Below are 19741 nucleotides of genomic sequence, written 5' to 3'. Positions count from 1 at the left end.
TTTTTAGTTACGCAAAATTTTTTTTTTCTAAAAAAGTTAAGTTTTTTTTCTAAAAGTTAAGTTTAAAACTTAACATAAGATTAAATAGTATTATATAGCATATTTTCCAATATCTACACAAAAACGCATTTTCACTTTCAACACCTTTTAAAAATTATCAATTCACCATATGCATTTCGACTTAACGCTTTTCAATGCAAAACTACTCACCAACACCCTTCGAGAGACCGGATATGCGTTCATTGAAAATTTTCATATAGGTCGCCATTATCGCTTGCTTGTATGTATGTGTCCCGTTCTATAAATAAAAAAAAAAATTTAACACCTGTTAAACATATGAATTAAGCAGACAACCCTTTTATGAATTACACAACASGACACAGAATATAAATTTTCATTTTATTATTATTTTTTTTTTTTGAAATTGAAATGAATGAATCGAGACGCGCATGAAATTCTAATGCAACTGCAGCTATTTTTTATGATATGTAACACAGCTAAATTCTTAAAAATTATTTACTATACTTTTTTGCAATATGTAGCAATATTTCGAACTTTCAGCGCTGCGTCCGTGCTGTGAGTACTGCACCGCACGAAAGCATTCACAATTCTAACAGCGAATGCTAGAATTAGTCCGTGTTAAGCGTTTTCTAGCTCACAAACTGACAGACATGTACAACGTCTGTGTATGTATGCGTCTGTTTATATAAGTACATACAATGTATACTAGTAAATTTATACGTCAAAATAGTCAAATCCATAGTTAAAATAATAATAAGCATTCGAAAATCTGTGCTTTGAATATTGAATTAGATTTGAGCAACGAGCGAGTGGTTGTAGATATGCGCGGCAACGAGTTTGCCACAGCAGATTCTTACAGACAAGTATTTATGCAGATACGAAAAAAGCGAAAAAAAAGTTTGTGTATTATCTAATAGAGTAAGTCACATTTGCCAACACATGTGAGCAATGTTGAACGGTCCACCCTGGTTAATTATGTAAAATTTTAGCTTAGTTTATGTTTAACAATTTTTATTACAAATTCAAATAGTTTCGTGCAGCATTCGGCTTAGGTTATCGGTTGTAGGTCTAAGATAACATAATTCTGCAYATGAATATTTAAAAGTCGTAAAATTTGTGTATATGTTTTTAAGGTTAAGGATGGCGTGTATACAACTGAATAGTTTATTNATCCGTATTCGTCTAACCAAAATATATGGTATATATATAAATATATTTTCAATAATTTTTCCTTACTTAAAAAGRCATTTGGAAACCTTCTGTTCAAAAATTCGAAATCTTTCTCACAAACACATGAACACAAAACAGCAGAAAGCCTGTTGTTCACAAATATTTCTAACATTATGAATTAAGAATTTGCGAGAGTGCCCCAAGAATCATTAAAGATCTATTAATTTTCGTATATCGAACGATTTGGGTTTAGAAAAACCGACATAACTGATATTAGTCTCATACAAATGCAGTATACTGCAATTTGGATCCAGAGGGGAAACTTAAAGAACTTAAAGAACTATTATTAATCTCATATAGTCAGAGTACAATATAAGCAAATGGAAACTGATTAAGAGAAAGTTAGCAAGACATTTATGTGTTCCACAAATGAACAACAATATACACATAGGAAAGTAGTTCTAGCTTGTATTAAAGGCCTGATTCTCAAATTCGTTCCATCTCATCTTCATTCCACCAACATTAATAAATTGCCTMCTATATACTTACATCATATATTTAACAATCCAATATGACAAATGAGTTCGTTAGGTCATCATCCACGTGACTCAAATAAAATTGAATTAAGCTTTCTCCTTATTTATTATATTTACTATTACCTAGATATTTATGAGTCAACTGGAAATTCAATTTCTAATTAAGATAGAGGTTTACTAATTTACTGCTGAAAATATTTTACAATATATAAGTTTTTAGTGATACATATTCTAAGCTTGGCAAGAGTCAATACGTTTTAACAATAAAATTTTGTGTAACTCCAAATTATAAACAAAATAAATATTACGCTTGTTTACGATTATTAAATTATGAAATTTAGACATTCAGAAACACCACTCTCTACGTCAAACCTAAAATTCGTGTTCAGAAAGATAACAAGGACTTGATTTTAATGATCAAGCTGTTATGAACTTATTAAAGGCGTTCTTTGTGGTGAAGAGTCAATCTTTTAATTTAAAAAAATTAATTTACTTTTCAAAAACTTTATCTCCTTTCATCAGCTATTTCATACAAAAAAACAAAAAAACAAAAACACTGAATGAGAAGTTCCCACGGCAACACCGCATTCGGCAAGAAGTCCATAAAAGAACATTAACCGCCAAAGTAATGCAGCTTTGTAAATAAGCATCGCTTGTACAATTAATAAACACTTGCACTAACAACAACAACTGCAATAATATCCAACGTTTATTACACCCGATACGGCAATTCAATGACAAATTTTGGTTAATGCCACCGCAAAATTGCAAAAAAATACAACCACACATAGTGAGGCGAAAAAATTATCATATTTAGTAATGTACAGCGAGTGTAGAAGGTTGCCACCATTTTCATATTTAAAAGTAAAAAAAATAATGAACTTAGAACTCATGTGGTTTAAGAAAGCTTACAGTTAAAAATATTTTAAGAAGTGTTGCCACCTGTTTACAAAAATAGTTCCATAAAAATTATAATATAAAGTATTTTTAGTTTCTACATACAAGTTTAAATCTGAAAGAAAATTTAGTGTTTAAAATATAACATTAGCAGACCAGAAGGTTGCCACCTTTTATAAATTTAAAAATAAAATAAAATTCTGAACTAAGCAGTCGTGAGGTTTAACACAGCTTACAGCTAAAAATGTTTTCAAAAATGTTGCTACCTGTTTACAAAAATTAGTTCCATTAAACTTACATGATAAAGTATTTTTTAGGTTTTATATATAAAAGGAAAAGCAAATTTTGTATTTAAAATATAACACTTAACTTTGAACAGAGTTGCCACCTATCAACACTATTTTATTCAACTAAACGAATTAAAGCAATTAATATTAAATACTGTTTTAACGTGTTTGAGGGACATTTGTGTTGTTATACGCCTTCTAAGAAATGTTGCCACATATTTAAATTCTTTAATTTAATTTTTTTAATTAACGGTATATGTGTAACAACTAAAACGTGTTAAGAAAATTAATTGTTGAAAATATTATACATAATTTGATAWGGGTTGCCACATGTTTATTTGTTTATAATTAAGTTAATTAAATAGATGAATAATAGATTTTGATTTAATAAATGTGCGCACATTTCTGTTCATTTGAGATATTTTGCTAAGGGTTGCCACTTATTTAAGAAACTTGCTTCATACAAATTGATTGGTAAAATATAAGATATCAAARTATTGGTAAAAATAAATAATATTTCGGATATTATTGATATACTTATAAATAAGTTCATTAAGATCAGCAGTTTGGTATTTATGGCAGCACGGTTATCATATAGTCATGGTACTCGAATGGAATAGCTGAAAATATGTCCTAGATATTTGATTGCGATATACTCGTACTACGTTCCCAATAGAAAGTGCTRCCTCTTCTTATGAATACTTTATGACAAGCCTGAGGAGTTTTTGTCTCCTTTTGTCTCCCATGTCACATTACTCACAAAATTTGTTATTTATTATACGTAATTAACGGTACATTGGCTGTTACCCCTTAGTTATAAGTAAATTAGCACTACAATCTCATTAATCAATTAGCTAGTTTAGCCAAAAGTCTATATATGCATAACCACTTCTAACCTGCTTGAGACACTTTGTTTCGATATTGTATATATTTATAACTTTTTGGCGGCGAATAAATGGCCACGAACTTCGCTTAAATTCTAAAAACTATGYCTCATAAATATTTATGGAATGCAAAAACCAGCCTCTTCTAGCGGTTAGAATTAAACTTGTTCGACTGTCAAATGTAAATGAAGCTGCCTAACGCTGATCGTAATAAATTGATAGCCTTCGTAACTAAATTTCCTTTTGAACTAAGTTGAAAAAAAAAAAAACTTTCAAAGAACAGAACGCCAAAGTCACTAATTAGAACTTAAAAGTTGCGGCATTTATGACGGAACTTCAACCACCCTAGCGGTTCAAAYACATATGTAACTATGCAAATGAAAACTCACACACTACATATGTAATCCATGCATAAAGGCAATGCGAATTGGACGGCTGCCAACGGCGTACGCACTTCTTGCGCTTAAGGTCAGCGGGCGGCTCAAACACGTTTCACCGTCAYCACTTWGTGAACTTACTCACTCGAGCAACGGTCGTTAGGTTTAGAATAAGTTAGACAGCRCTTTAGCTGGCTAAGAATACAGTTTGCCATATAAATTTAGCGGTGTGTGCTTAGAGAATGAATATTTGTGCCTAAATAACAGTGTGTACCAATAAGTGCTTAAGCAATTGGCGCAGTGTTTAGCTGTTAAGCGGTGCCTGAAAGTATTTCCAAATCGAACGTTGTTTATTTTTTACACTTATTACTTATTTTTCTATTTTTATTTTCATTATCTATTTATTTATTTTATTTACACGTCAATTTTTTGTTAACAAATATATGATGCCTAACGATTTTCGTTTATGGCTAAGGAAGTTCGAGTTCATTGTTCGTTTCGGTTTCATTGAGACAGCCGGCCGTTTTCGGCTCACTAAACAAATGACGTCATTTTACTTCGGAAATCGGAAGTATTGAGGAACTTATTCGTTAGCATAATATACAGTTTATGTTAATTGCTTACAGGTTTTATCTTTTATTAAGAAATTTGAAAGGAAAATATTGTAATTTTGTAATAGTTGATAGTTTTGTTATAAAAACATGGAAATTCAAAATTACTACAAATAAACAAATAAATAGATAAATAACAATGAATAAATTATCAAAATATTTCCATGTTGATTGAGTCACTAATTTTTTAAAAATTTAAAGTTTGAGAACTTAAACGATCAGCTTAGAACAATTAGAAGTGTTAATAAGATGCCTAAGGAAGGCACTGTGTCAAGTGCTCGTTGTCAGTTAATCATATARGAACCGTTGATGATGTACAAAAGTGTATTATTTGTTCTAAAATAGTTATTTAAAATTAAATTTTTTAAACATATACCGTTTGATTCTGGATTAAAAAATTAAAAGCTATTTTTTCTTACGATTTTCGGGATTTCAAAAGAAAATTATCTTAATATAATATCTTAATCCTACTCATTAAATGAAAATATATAAAACTATATAACGGGTTTTTTAATAGGGACGCTACAAAAATAGACCAGAAGGACTGCAAACTTTTTTATGGGTGAACCAACACTCATATTTTAGGAGAATTGCATATTGACATGTCAGAAATTAGCTGATGGGTTTTTGAAATGCTATGTTTTCTAATTACTCATCATTTTTGGTATTTTTCTTTAAATAGTCATCACTTTTTAMGTGACCTACCGTATAAACCTAACCGATCACTTTTTAAATGGTTTTGAACAAACTAGGTTTCAGAACTCAATATTTTTCCTAAATTTGGTTCAAAATGCTCCAAATCTCGAGGATAATCTGATCCAACTTTCTTGAAGTGTTACCCTTCGGAGTTGGCGAAATATCATGCTATGCTAAATTTCTCCGCTTGGATGATACAAAGACCCGTTAGAGTGACTAAAATGAAAATTAAGTAAATATTATAATTTTTAAAACACACAGCCACTACTATTATATTTCGGTTTTGCTGCTAAAATTCAGTACTAAACTCCAATATTTACAGTCATAAACTACTTTAGCATACTAATAAATTGCTGAAACACCCACAAAAATAAAACATAAAATTGAAGAATATTAAATTAACTYATTTTTAAATTTTGCTTCAAACTGTGATTTCCATATGAGTCACCGAACCGAGCTCATATGCATTCGTTTTGTATACGAAATATTGAAAATGTTGACAATTTATATGCTCAGCCAACATGAAATTAACACAAGCATTTAACAAAAGACTTAAGCAGCGAACTCGAACCCGAAGGATAGCAATGACATACATATAAATAATTGTTTTTAAGCAAATTTTTAGGCTTGAGCCAACAATCGTTTTTTAAAAGCATTGTCACATGAAAAAAATAAGATGATGGGTCTAAAAATATTCTGTTTTCAAATTACTTTTCATTTATGGTGTTATTCGTTAAATAGTCAGCTCTATTATATTATTATTAGCCTACCAGATTAACCTAACCGATCACATTACTAATAATTTTTTAATGATTTAGAACAATCTGTGTTCTGAAAACTTAATATTTTTCCTAAATTTGGTTCAAAATGCTTTAAATCTTATTAGAAATTTATAGTAATCGCACTCATTGCTGARTTCGCGTAATCTCGGTCCAACTTTTTCGACAAATCACACTCCAGGGTTGGCGTAATTTTATGCTCGCTTCTTCTTCTTCTTAATTGGCGTAGACACCGCTTACGCGATTATAGCCGAGTAAGCTTTCCGCTTAGATGATAAAAATAAACATTAGAGTGACTAAAATAAAAATGAAGRAATTTTAATAATTTTTAAACGACWCAGTCACTACTATTATATATCGGTTTTACTGCTAAAATTCAATACTAAACTAAAATATTTACAATCTTAAGCTACTTTAGCATACCAATAAATTGCTAAAACAACCATAAACAACGTACAACATACACACGTAGTAATTAATTATATATTTCAAATAAACTGTAAAAGTTATTTGAATTTTCTAGGAGTAAATAACAAGTATATTTAAGTATCGCAAATAGTGTGCTCAAACAAATAAAATTAATTGCCTTTTAATTTGTGCAAACATTGTCAATTGAACGGTTGTAGTTCAACGCTCAATAAAACAAGTGAGCCGGCACAAATAAATATTTACACGGCTTTGTGTAAGTGTGTGTGCGCAAGTGCATTAGCATGCGAAAAGTGCGTCAACGGCAAAGTATTGATTGATATCATTAGAAATTTGCATGCGTTGTGTGCTCATAGCGCTTTCTCAGCGGCAGAAAAGCAAGTGTGAGCCAAAGGATTTCTCTATGTGCTTAACATACAAACTATTTCTGGAAAATAATCAGGAAATCATGGCTGTTRTATAAGTGGCGATGTGTTGTCAAYGCATGGGCTTCAAGGAATTTCATTTAAGGATCAACAACTTCTATTTGCATATCACCTACAACAACACAATATAGTGTCATGTGACGCAGTCAGCGCGTGTGTTCAGCATTTGCAATGTAAAGCAGAAATATTTCTCTGGGCACTTGCATATGCCCATTTTTTTATTATTACAACAAATACAAGCCTTGTAGTTATGAGTTTAATTTATTTTTAAAAGCGCCCTCATGCACATGCCACGCTTAGAATAAMTAATCAGGAATTTTTGCGTAGCCACATTCTTCATATACTTAAAAATAGAAATGTTAATAAATGTCTGAGTGTGCGTGTGTGCGTATAGGTGAAGAAAACAGCGTATGCGGAAGGCACCTAATGGACAAGCAAGCGAATGGAGTAGCAAAACTGCTTTGTTTCTGTTCTCCGCAACTTTACTGAAGAGTAAAAATCCCCGAAGAATTATAAAAAATTTAAATACAATATTACAAAAAAAATTCAAATAAAAAGAATATTGAATAAAAAAACAAAATAATAAAAATAAGAATAAAACAAAATAAAAAATATTTCTGTACAAATTTATAATTGTACCATTCCTTCTTAACTTTGACACTTTGTTTCATTTAAATTTTTTATCATTTATTTTCTTTATTTGCTTTTGTTTTTTGTTCCATTCGCAGGCGTATTCGTCAATTAATTATAAATGCTAAATGTTAATGTCTAATTTGAATATTATAGGCGCGCGTACTAAGCACGTGCCATCAACTGGCTCWTTTCATACGACTTCTGATACTTTGTAATAAAAAATTTGCAAAAATCAAGAAAAGATTGTGTATAAATTATTATAAGCAAAAATTATACACCGTGTTGTTCTTTTGCTTCACACACCTTTGATTCTCTGCGAAAGTTATATAATTGTGTCACAATCTCTGTTATTGCCATCCTCCCCAAATTAAATTGAGATTCAAATATATTTTACAGCTCCAAAGAGCTGTACATATATAACATATATACAYACATATATGTGTGCATGTATTTTATATATGTATATATTCATTTTTATACAAAAACTAGCTGACAACAATAAACTTCAGCAATTACAATAATATTTAAATATTCATTGCCAAATGCAGAAGTTGAGTGGCCATTTAATATAATGACGATTAAAAAATTGCAAAGAAGAGAAGGAAGATGTAACAGTTTTTATACCCTGAACACTGTATATTAAGTCTTCCACGAAGATTGTGACACTTAGAACTAGAGGTTATATAAAATATGTATATTATATTTCTTCCTCGATTTAGGCATCTGGATGTACACGATGAGTTAATGAGTTATAGACTTCACATCTTGCAAGCGTACTTTTCTCTCCAAGAGGCTGCTCATTTGCCGGAATCGCCGATATCGTACCATTTTAGCATATAAACTGACCGATGCAAATCAAGTTTTTGTATAGAAAACTTTTATATTTGGCCAGATATCTTTATCAAATTCAACACGAGTTATTGCTCAAATCAAAGCTATAAACTCCGAATATATTATACAGATCGGCCAACGAAGGCATATATGTAGCTGCTATAAAAACCGATTGAACAAAATCAAGATGAAGACTTTTTTTACCTTTTTATGGTATAAAAATTTTGAAGTGTATTATAGGTACAGAACAGAAGAAGTTAACACTTTTGTTGTTTTTGTTTTTATAATTTTGTCGTCTCAAGACTAAATATGTTTTATTGTTAATGACCAAATCGCATTAGAACCTTTGATAATTCTTTACATAATAGCATAGATGTAGACAACAGTAATCACATTATGATATATATGTACATATATATCCGTAATCCCTTACTTACTATTTTTTGCTCACAGTAGCATAAATCTCTGTATTTCCCTATAATATACAACAAATTGTCATTGAATTGGGGTCACAGATTCTCACAAGAACATGACGCCTAAGGGGTTTGTCACCTTTTTGCCACTTTGCTGTTGTACTTATCTACCATTTGTTTGGGTAATTTGTGGCAACATTGAGAACATCAAACAGGTGTTAGCTACATAATTAAGTTTTATTTTATTTCAAAACACTATACTGTATTGTTCTTTAGTTTCAATTACAACAAAAAGCGCAAATGGTCGTGCATCGCTTTAATTGCCGTGTGTATATTTTAACCTTTTGTTGTTCTTAAAAGCCCACACAAATTGGCTTTGTTACCTAAGTGGGATAATAAATGATTTTATGTATTATCTGTGTACTTTAGCGCTGCCCTGTTAGTGACTCAGAAGAGCTTTAACTCAAGCTCAAAGTAAAGTGATTAAGTAGCCGTCAACTTGATCACTTTACTTTGTATAAGAGTGAGGCTAATTTTTTTAAGGACAGAAGATAAGCAATTTGATCATTTTAATTCGATAATTTGAGCATTAGAGTCTTGATCAAACATGTTAGATACTATAGTTCCACAATAGAATGTTTTCTAAATTGAGTGGCAAAGTTGACTCAACTAAAATTTTAAGCAGATTTCATATGGAACCATAATTTTTTGTTTTTTTTGCTTTTTATGGGTGGGCCAAAGCGTGAGCGGAAGATTGGTCCAGATGTATGTTGTCAGGAACTCTCCATCAACTTCAATTTTAAACTACCTGAGTATGGCAGTGTTTTTCAACGTGAGGTAGCGGACATTAAGGTAGCAGAATATTCAATGCTCCGGAAGGGCAGCCTTAGTAGAAGTTGCAATCTACTCTGATAGCAGTGCGGCGATACTAGCCTTGAGCTCACAAACCGTGAGTTTAGTGCTGGTTAGGGAATGCCTTTCCACGATATCAATAGGCCACAGCGGAATCGCAGACAACTGCGAAGGTTAGTTTTCATCAAAATTTCGTCAAAAAAGTTTTCTTGGTAATAGATAAGAATAAAAAAAATCCCAAAAATGGTTATATGAATTTTTCACAAAAATTTTTAAGATATTTGGAGAAAGTCAATAAACAAAATGTATAGATCTTTTCATTATCTATAAAGTTGTCATATATATTTTTTTCTATTGAACTCTTAGTCTCTCAGGAAATCGAAATAAAGCATTTACAGTCATAAAAATTCAGCTGCACCCCTTCCTTTACTCAACCTCAGATCGGCCGTAAATTGTTTTTACATATTATATTAATATTATATCTTATCTTTCTTTCGGATTTATTTCAATCTACTGGGAATTTCTTTTTTTTATCATTTTTAAAGACTTCTGTACTAACCTACTAGGATTTACACTTATCAGTGGTATTATAGCTTCGGTGCAGTCGAAACCAAAGTTTTTTTCTTGTCTATCTTATTTTCGTACCCACAATTAACATCATTTGCTTTACATTTTGAAATACAAATACAAATGCCAACAAGGTACTTCAACTTTTCGTCCTTATATGAATACTGCAGAAATTTGATCAATTATAGAGTCGAGATTGCAATCCATAAAAGAAAGATTTGTAAAATAGACTGTAAAATAGCATACTTATATAATGAATAGAGTAAAATTTTTGTTGCCTAGCTGATTTTTGCAAGCAGTAAATCAGTTAAAGTTTGTTATATGTTTCAAGTACAAACTGTTTTGACTCCCTCAGGCCAAAAAATTATCTTCCACTGAATCTAATAATCTGAAGAACTATGAGAATATTTGGTAAGTACAACTTACATAAGTATATTTGTAAAATGCATACAACATTGTAACACTATTCCCTCTATACAAAAACAAATTTACTTAACAACAAAATCATTCATAAGATTTTATTCGCAAACAAGTAAGGAAGGGCTAAGTTCGGGTTAGGTTAGGCACTGAGTTCTTCGTGTTCGATATCGGGGACCTTGAAAAGTTATAGTCCAATCACGACAATTTTTCCACCAGGGATACCTCAGCTCAAATACCGTATTTGTGTAAAGTTTTATTCCGCTATCATCATTGGTTCCTAATTTATATATCATATAGAGAAGGCATCAGATATAATTCAAAATAGCGTAATATTGGAAGAAGGCGTGGTTGTGAACTAATTTCACCCATATTTSGTACATGTCATCAGGGTGTTMAGRAWATATTATATACCRAATTTCATTGAAATCGGTCKAGTASTTCCTGAGATATGGTTTTTGGTCCATAAGTGAGCGACGCCACGCCCATTTTCAATTTTTAAAAAAAGCCTGGGTGCAGCTTCCTTCTGCCATTTCTTCCGTAAAATTTAGTGTTTTTGACGTTTTTCGTTAGTCGGTTAACACACTTTTAGTGATTTTCAACATAACCTTTGTATGGGAGGTGGGCGTGGTTATTATCCGATTTCTTCCATTTTTGAACTGTATATGGAATGCCTGAAGGAAACGACTCTATAGAGTTTGGTTGACATAGCTATAGAAGTTTCCGAGATATGTACAAAAAACTTAGTAGGGGGCGGGGCCACGCCCACTTTTCGAAAAAAAAACACTTCCAAATATGCCCCTCAATAATTCGATCCTTTGTGCTGAATTTCACTTTAATATCTTTATTTATGGCTTAGTTATGACACTTTATAGGTTTTCGGTTTCCGCCATTTTGTGGGCGTGGCAGAGGGCCGATTTTGCCCATCTTCGAACTTAGCCTTCTGATGGAGCCAGGAAATACGTGTACCAAGTTTCATCATGATATCTCAATTTTTACTCAAGTTACAGCTTGCTCGGACGGACGGACAGACGGACAGCCGGATTTCTTTGATCACTTTGGTATGTATAACCCTATATCAGATTCTTTTAGTTTTAGGACTTACAAACAACCGTTATGTGAACAAAACTATAATACCCTCTTTAGCAACTTTGTTGCGAGAGTACAAAAACAAGCAAAAGGTAAATGGAATAGAGTATGCTTAAATATTAAGTGCACTTAAAAGTGTGAATATTTCCACTTACTACAGATGCATCATACTTATAAGCTTGTAAATATGTAAAATATAATGCTATTTATTTAGGCATTGACTAATTATAGGCTTGAGAATATTGCTGGCACTAAAACTCAAACGCTAATTTTCACTTTTAAGTGCAAAATTCAAATAAAGTGCATATATATCTACATATATGTMTGTCATATTTACATGTAGTATAWGTAGGTGTATGAGAATTTGTATTATAAAAAAAAATTCCCTTTACAGTTAGCGAGTATGTACTCTTCCGCCGCCATTTATTGCAAGCTTGAAAATTGTTGACACTTTATTAATATGTATGTTGACACTTTTGTTGTGTAAACTTGCACTTAACATGTAAATATTTAAATGATTTTCTGTAATGAAATGTCGAAGTTATGTTTGTTTGTCAAAGGCCGACTTATAAACATAAGTAATTGTTATGCATTCCATTTTTGTGTTTTTTTTTTTTTGTAATTTACAACATTATATATAATATATGCGGGTGTGTAGGTGTATGTATACATGTTTTTGTTTAATGTTAGCATATGTTTACATTGTTGTAATTCTTTTTAAATGAGTTTACTCCTTAATTACTATGCAAATACTTCCTATAGACAAACTGCATGAATATACGATGCTCGTTGAACTATGTGTAGGTATGTAAATACGTTAATTATGCTGTTTAGAAACGCCTACTTAACAATTTCGTGTTTAGGATGCCCTAAGTACGGAAATATTTTTCAAAACATCCATAGCCAACTAGATGTCTGAATTATGGCACTTGAGCGAAAGGAAAAGGTAGCAATGAAGCGAGAGAGCATCTCAATAAAGTTATATAACACCCTTTTTTGTCCTGCTTGTACTACATTATGCCAGTCTTAATATTGTATTCATAGCAGTTGTTTTTTCGATTCATCACTGCCAAAGGTCTGGAAAACCGATTCCAGTAACAATTYGTGGTAAAATCTGCTGTCTAAATTGAACTTTCGTTTAGAAATGAGGTAAAAGGCCAAGTTACCTTGATGTACAAGATGCATTCCAATATCGATTGTCCAGTGAGGATTTCATCACATTTCGATTGGAAGTGAAGGTATTGTGTTTCAAGCCTCAGTATGTTTGTTATCGGTGCGAAAATGAGCTTCGGACAAAGAGCCGACATTAAGTTTTGTTTTAAAATTGGTAAAAAAAAAAAAACGAAACGTTTCAATTCCTATCGCAGAGTGCACGAGTGGTTTGAACGTTTTCAAAGTGATCGTGAGGACATAAATGCCGATCAGCATGTCGGCCAATCAAAATCCGTGATCACCGGAAATTACAACGAAACTGTGCGTGAGTACATCAAAAATTAGCCGCCGAAATTATCACTGAAATTCATGGAAATGGAATTGAACATCTCCAAAACATCGATTTATCGCATTTTSACCGCACATTTGGGCTTACGAAAGGTGTGTGCACGGCTAGTTCTGCACAAATTGACTGACAACCAAAAAATGCTCAGAATCCGTCTCATCGATCGCCGCTTGTGAACGATTATTTGATCAAAAATTAACCGTTAACCACTGCCCGTATTCAACTGATATGGCATCGTGCGACTTCTTTCTTTTCGGAAAAATGAATTTGCCCATGAAAAGAAAGCGTTGTGCAGACGTAGAGACCGTTCAAAAGGCTTGCACCTGCATAGTGGCACCCATACCTGAAAACGAGCTAAAACACTCATTCGACATGCTTTTGGACCGTGAGAAAAGCTGTATTGAAGCAGAAGGAGATATTTTTAAGTCCTGTTTACTTTGGAACGCTCCTTGTAAATTATAAACATCTTTTTAAACAATATTAGGCGCATCTTAGAAGAGGATATTCGATCATTCCTTATAGCCTTGTTGTACAATTGCATGAAAACATTATTAAAGAATTCTTAAACATAAAATATGGTTTTAAAGTTGCAGCTGATTTTTTAAAGCCCTAATGAAAGTGCCTACCACAAGGCCACTGCCAACTTGACAAAATCCGTTATCCATTTTTAATATGACGTAAACTGTAATTTCTTTTCACCGCATTCAGTATTGTTTACAATTTCATCATGGAATGATATACAGAAAAACCACATTTACAAATTATTTAATTTTATCATCAAAATAATATTACAATTTTTGTGCTCTTTTGTCATTTTATGGTCGTAATAATCATCCACCTGTGCTCGCCATTCCTCGAATTGTTGAAAATTTTGAGTTTACATATTGTTCAGGTGCCAATAAGACAAAGAACCGCTCAAAGTAATGAAAATATTGCTGGCATTAAGGCAAGTGTTGCTAAAGACCACAATTTGTCGATTCCAAGACGTTCTCAAGAATTGGGACTGCTTCTAACTAAAACCTGACGAATTTTGAGAAAGGATTTGTGCTTGCATCCATATAAAATGGTTCATACTTAAGAACTGAAGTTATTGGGCAACCGTAGACATCGTGAAATTTTAAGAAAATCATTTACTCCAATGAGGCTCACTTTCATCTGAGGGGTGCGTTATATAAACAAAGAAAAAAATCCACAAATTATTCATGACCAACCATTTAATTTACCTAAATTGACAGTTTGGTTTGGTTTTTGATCTGGTGAAACCATCGTTCGCTACTTTTTTCGAAATGAAGCTCGTGACACTTTTACTGTCAATGGGGAGCGGTCGCTGATAACCAACTTCTTATGGCCGCAATCGGAAGCGGTTGATCTTGACAACATCTAGTTCCAACAAGACGGCATTACGCGCCACAAAACATGTGCAACAACCGAATTATTAGAAGAAAAGTTCTGAGATTATATTATTTCAATATATTGTGACTTTGATTTGCCTCCAAGAAGTTTTGATTTAACACCATTAGACTGCTTCTTGTAATGCTATTTGAAGTAATCGGTCTTTAGTTATAAACATACTCTCTTAAAGCTTTGGAAGTCAATGTTGAACGTGCTATTCATGACAACTTGATTTAATGGAAAAATACCCGAAAAGGGGTTTCATCCAATACGTTACTGCAAAAGAATTCGTGAAGGTCTTTTGAATGATGTGGTATTCAGAACTTAATTACATCGATTGTAATTCACACTAAATAAAAAACATTTGAATTTCCTTAATAATATTTTTTTTAGAAATTATACAATTTATTAAGTGACAAGACTAACTAATTAATACAAAATTTGTCTTTTTCCCAAAGAAAAAGTTAACAAACTTGCAATAGCGATAAAATAAACCATTTAGTATCATAGCACAATTCCAAATCAGATACCAATACTAACATCATCCAGTAAATTTTGCTTATGCCAAAGCCTTTAAGCCTCTAAACTTTACTCCGCGTATATGCGTTTGTGCACACAATTTGTTCAGTAAATATCCGTCAATTATGCATGAAGCAGTACGAGAGCGTCATTCATTTATTATACCTTTTTCTCTAACTATTTTCCTTCCCCATTTTTTTTCAAAAACATTTTTGGGTTTGTTTATTTGCGGCCGCTGAAGGCGCAACATCCGATCACCGATGACTGTGCGACGAGTGTCAGCATCAACGTCAAAGCCAACAGCGTTGTCAAACTCGCTAAAATAGTTACTGTCGCTGGCATTATTTATGTGTGAACCTCACAAATTGTTTGCTATTTTCGAATGACACGACAAGTCATTTCCCACAGCACTTAGACTGACAAGAAAACAAAACAAATTACCACAAAAAAAAAAGAAAAAAAAAAAAAATCAAAACGAGCAAACAGAATATATACGCGCTAAGGCAAGCATACGCTTGTTAAATACCGAAAATGGATACAATGTGCGAATAGAAGGTTTGACTTCTTAATTTGCGCTAGAAAATTGCTGCAACCAAGGAATGTACAAAAATGCTAAATCCAATTTTCTTCTTTACTCCACTCAAAACAACACGAAAAACGTGGCAAACATTTTATTTGAATTGGTTTCATTTCATTTTCTTACTCTCCTTCATTCTTACATAACACTCACACATAATTGCCATCAAAATTCAACACGTGCTTACTTCCTTCGTCACCTTTCTTTACGTCGTGCCGGTGACAAGCTTGCTTTATTGATCTTATTTCTTGCCAGACTTCACTTTATTTTAAATTCTAATTCGATTTCACTTCACTTCACTTCAATAGACTGTTTCCCCCATTTGCACGTCAACCATTCGCCTTGTCTGGCCATTGCCGTTGACTTTATTTGTCAGCCGAGTTGCCCATAATCAGATGAGCAATAATCAGCGCTCATCAACATAACCTTCCATCATACGGCACCTCACCGCATTCACTCACCCTCTCACCTCCGTTCACACTCGTTACAGGCGTCTTCTTTCTTCACACGTCGTCACTATCGCCTGCACCCAGCCCCCTTACTACAGCCACTCACAGCCGAGCTATAGCTCATTAATTTACTTAAAGCATAATATCATCAGCATGAAACACCAAATTCAAAAAAAAAAAAAAAAAAAAAAAAAAAAAAAAAAAAAAAAAAAAAAAAAAAAAAAAAAAAAAAAAAAAAAAAAAAAAAAAAAAAATCAGTAAAACAGGTACTTGAGCTATTTGAATTTATTGAATTAAGTCACGTCTAAGTGCGGCGACAACCAAACTAGGCAAGCGGGAAATAATTTACATTAAATGCAAATTAATACTCCCATTTTTTTCACTCACTTGTCAAGTAACAAACAAAAAAGCTATAACAACAATAAAATGAAACAGATCAAGAACTTTTTGAAAGAAAGGCCACGATCAAACATTTTCAGAAAAAAAAAAATCAGTTTCAGGTGAAAATGAATGAAAATAAGCCACGTGATGATAACTAATAAATTACTTTTTGTCGTTATTGTAGTGACGAAAAGTATTGCCCCTTGGACGGATAAAAGTCAGTGTCCTTTCCATTTATATAGACACGACTGGTGTGAGAATAGACTACGATATATCTCATACCAGGTGATTCATTTGCGTAAGAGCATGAGGCGACAACTCTTTGTCTTACTTAAGAACCGATTATTTTTCTTAATTGGCATTAGTTAACTACTATATAATACCCATAGTTTTGAGATTAATTTTGTTTTTTTTTTCTAATGGTGAAGTGAATTTATCATGAAGATCATACTACAAATATATCCATCTATTTGGAAGTCTCAGGGGTGACGTATAGATTCTATGAAGAATCTATCTATCAGTAGTAATATATTATGATAATGACATTTTCTGCCAAATCACATTACCCAAAGCTTTATTACTATAGTAAAATGGTGTAAAATACCACTTACGACATACAATTCTTTATATTGGTTAGTCGAAAAAGTCTTTTCGTATTTTGTAAATAGATGTCGTTGCAATCGTATATCTCCAGTGCTGCTAATCATATTGTATCATACCATATAGAGTTGGAAAGGTGTGATCTTAAGCTTCATTTAACCATAAAAAATATTCGGAGAAATTTAAAAAAGTTACAACTGTTCAAAAATGAGTGAAAATAATGAAGAAATTCGCTATATTGTGAAATTTTTGTATAAAAAAGGGAAGAATGCCACGCAAGCCACCAATGCAATTTGTGACGTTTACGAAGACGATGCTGTATCAGTTCGTGTAGCACAACAATGGCTTGCTCACTTCCGTTCTGGACACTGACACTGATGAAAGTTTTACACTGATGAAATAATGTCTCTAGCAGAAAAATGGTAAAAAGTGTCGGCCAAAATGCTACATATTTATTTATTTATTTAATATGATAAACATAAAAACATAAGCTAAAATTTGATTAAAAGTAACAAATTTTTGACTACGCAATTTCATCTTTGACCTTTTCATTCGAATTTAAATGAAATCTAGTCTATTACTTGAATATAATGAAGGGATAATTCTAATATCTTGTCCTAGAAGAGTTATTAATAATAAATAATTTACCCAGTTCGACCGCCGGTGTACGGTTCTCACAACGGTCGTTTTCAAGTAACGGCAATGGACACGATTTGTTATCCAACCAAGGTCTATGCTGCTAAAACCACAACAACAACAGCATCTTGCCTTTAAAGTTGATCAATGATTCATTGACGCAGATATTCTGATACTGAATGTTGTTAAAGAGTCACATTTTTCATACAGTCGCCATCATAAGCTTTAAGCACAACTAAAACTAAATTTAATGAGTATTTGGTTTAAAAAATACTCACAATAATACTCAAAATATCAATAATAAATTGGAAAGTATTTTGACATTATGTGCTCACGTTAAAACCTGTGTTAAATTAGAAGAAAAAGAAAGATATGGTTTTCAACATTTCAATAGCCTCAACTAAGATACTAGAGCCAAAACATCATTAAAAACCTTCAGCCCGGCAAGGCTTTACAAAACTTTTTCTAAATTTCAACTGCCAAAACAGCAACAACCCTTGCTGTTATTTTTTTTCCGTCGCAACTATGCAAAGAATAAATTTATCACAACTGGATTTTAGTTTATTCAAATTGCGGCTATTTATGCACTGTTACGGATGCTTGTGAGTTTATATTTAAGAAAAAACTATAAAATACTAAACCGAATCAAATTTTTAATTTCAATACAACAACAAGTAGTCGCAGCATTCTACTAATTAACACTAGTTGAAGTCAGAGCAGCGCCAATGTCTCAAACTCTTCATAGAAGTAAATGTGCTTTAGTAATTATAACTCAATATATTTATTATGCATATATGTATGTTTGTATATTTATGCGTTAGACATAAATAATCGTTTACTTTAGGTTAAGGTCAACTAGAAAAAGCGAACGTTTAAGCAAGAAAAGAATTAGCAAAGCAAAAAATAAAAATCAAAACAAAACGGCAATTAAAGCTAAGAAAATATTGTGAAAAAAAATTAAGACCTAACAGAAGTTAAATATTTAGAATAAGATTACAAGTGTGACAACTGAGTGCTAGTTAGATTATTTGAATCAATATTGGTGGTTACTAGTTGCAACTAGTTGCTTTGCTTAGCGACTTTCAGAAATAGCATGCCACAAATTACGTATTGACGTGACGTGATGGGATGAAGAGAAATTTGCATAAAGTAAGCACTCTATTTTCTAATAATTCAAGTTCAAAGTCACCTCTGAATTTAAAATAAAAACAAGCAAAATATAAAAGACTTAAGTGAAGAACTCGTTTGCGGCAGCGAAGACTAACCGGGTTGGTTTGGACAAAAGACTTAAGTAACGAACTTGTTTCGACTTTTTTGATTGATTTTGGCATGCAAAAATATATATTTCTTAAAAAATATTAAGAAAAATATTTAAAATGGATCTAAGGATTTATGATTTAATTTTCTTTTAATATTTATTTTAATTTTTGGTACATCTTTTTATAGTATTGTGTCAGTGAAATCGGAAAAAGTTAAAATTAAAAGTATAAAATGAAATGCGTTAGTTTAAAATAACTTTAATATACAAAACAAACATACAAAGAAAGAACCTTGCTAAAATAGAATCACGATTTCAAATAAATCACCAAGAAATCAATAACAAAAAATAAAAAACAAAACTAAAAAAAAAAAAATAAATTAACGAAAAAACAAAACAATATATGTATAACAAAAATTTCAAAAAAAAATTTTCTCTTTTCTTTATTTTCTTTCGACTTGATACAACTTTATATAAAATAAAACAACAAAAAAGAATAAATAACAAAAAATAAAAACAA

The 19741-nt window shown here is 31.8% G+C and overlaps 1 protein-coding gene across 2 annotated transcripts in view; it reads right to left on the bottom strand.

Annotated features, from left to right (window-relative positions):
• Window positions 1-19741, bottom strand: part of LOC108967666 (elongation of very long chain fatty acids protein 7) — a 24674-nt gene that overhangs the window by 3947 nt on the left and 986 nt on the right. Inside the window, exons 1-2 of one of the 2 annotated variants that reach the window (XM_018931239.1) lie at window positions 526-597; window positions 211-298 (exon numbers count right to left, since the gene is read on the bottom strand). In XM_018931239.1, the coding sequence (XP_018786784.1) occupies window positions 211-268 (58 nt within the window). In that variant the 5' untranslated portion in view covers window positions 269-298; window positions 526-597. Of the gene's footprint in view, window positions 1-210; window positions 299-525; window positions 598-19741 lie in introns of those variants that run through there. The other variant, XM_018931238.1, reaches the window with a different exon arrangement.

This window comes from Bactrocera latifrons, unplaced genomic scaffold, assembly GCF_001853355.1.
Source record: "Bactrocera latifrons isolate USDA-ARS-PBARC rearing strain unplaced genomic scaffold, ASM185335v1 scaffold_194, whole genome shotgun sequence".
NCBI lineage: Eukaryota > Metazoa > Arthropoda > Insecta > Diptera > Tephritidae > Bactrocera > Bactrocera latifrons.
Note: the sequence above shows the minus strand (reverse complement) of the source record. Positions and strands in the feature narration are given on the sequence as shown.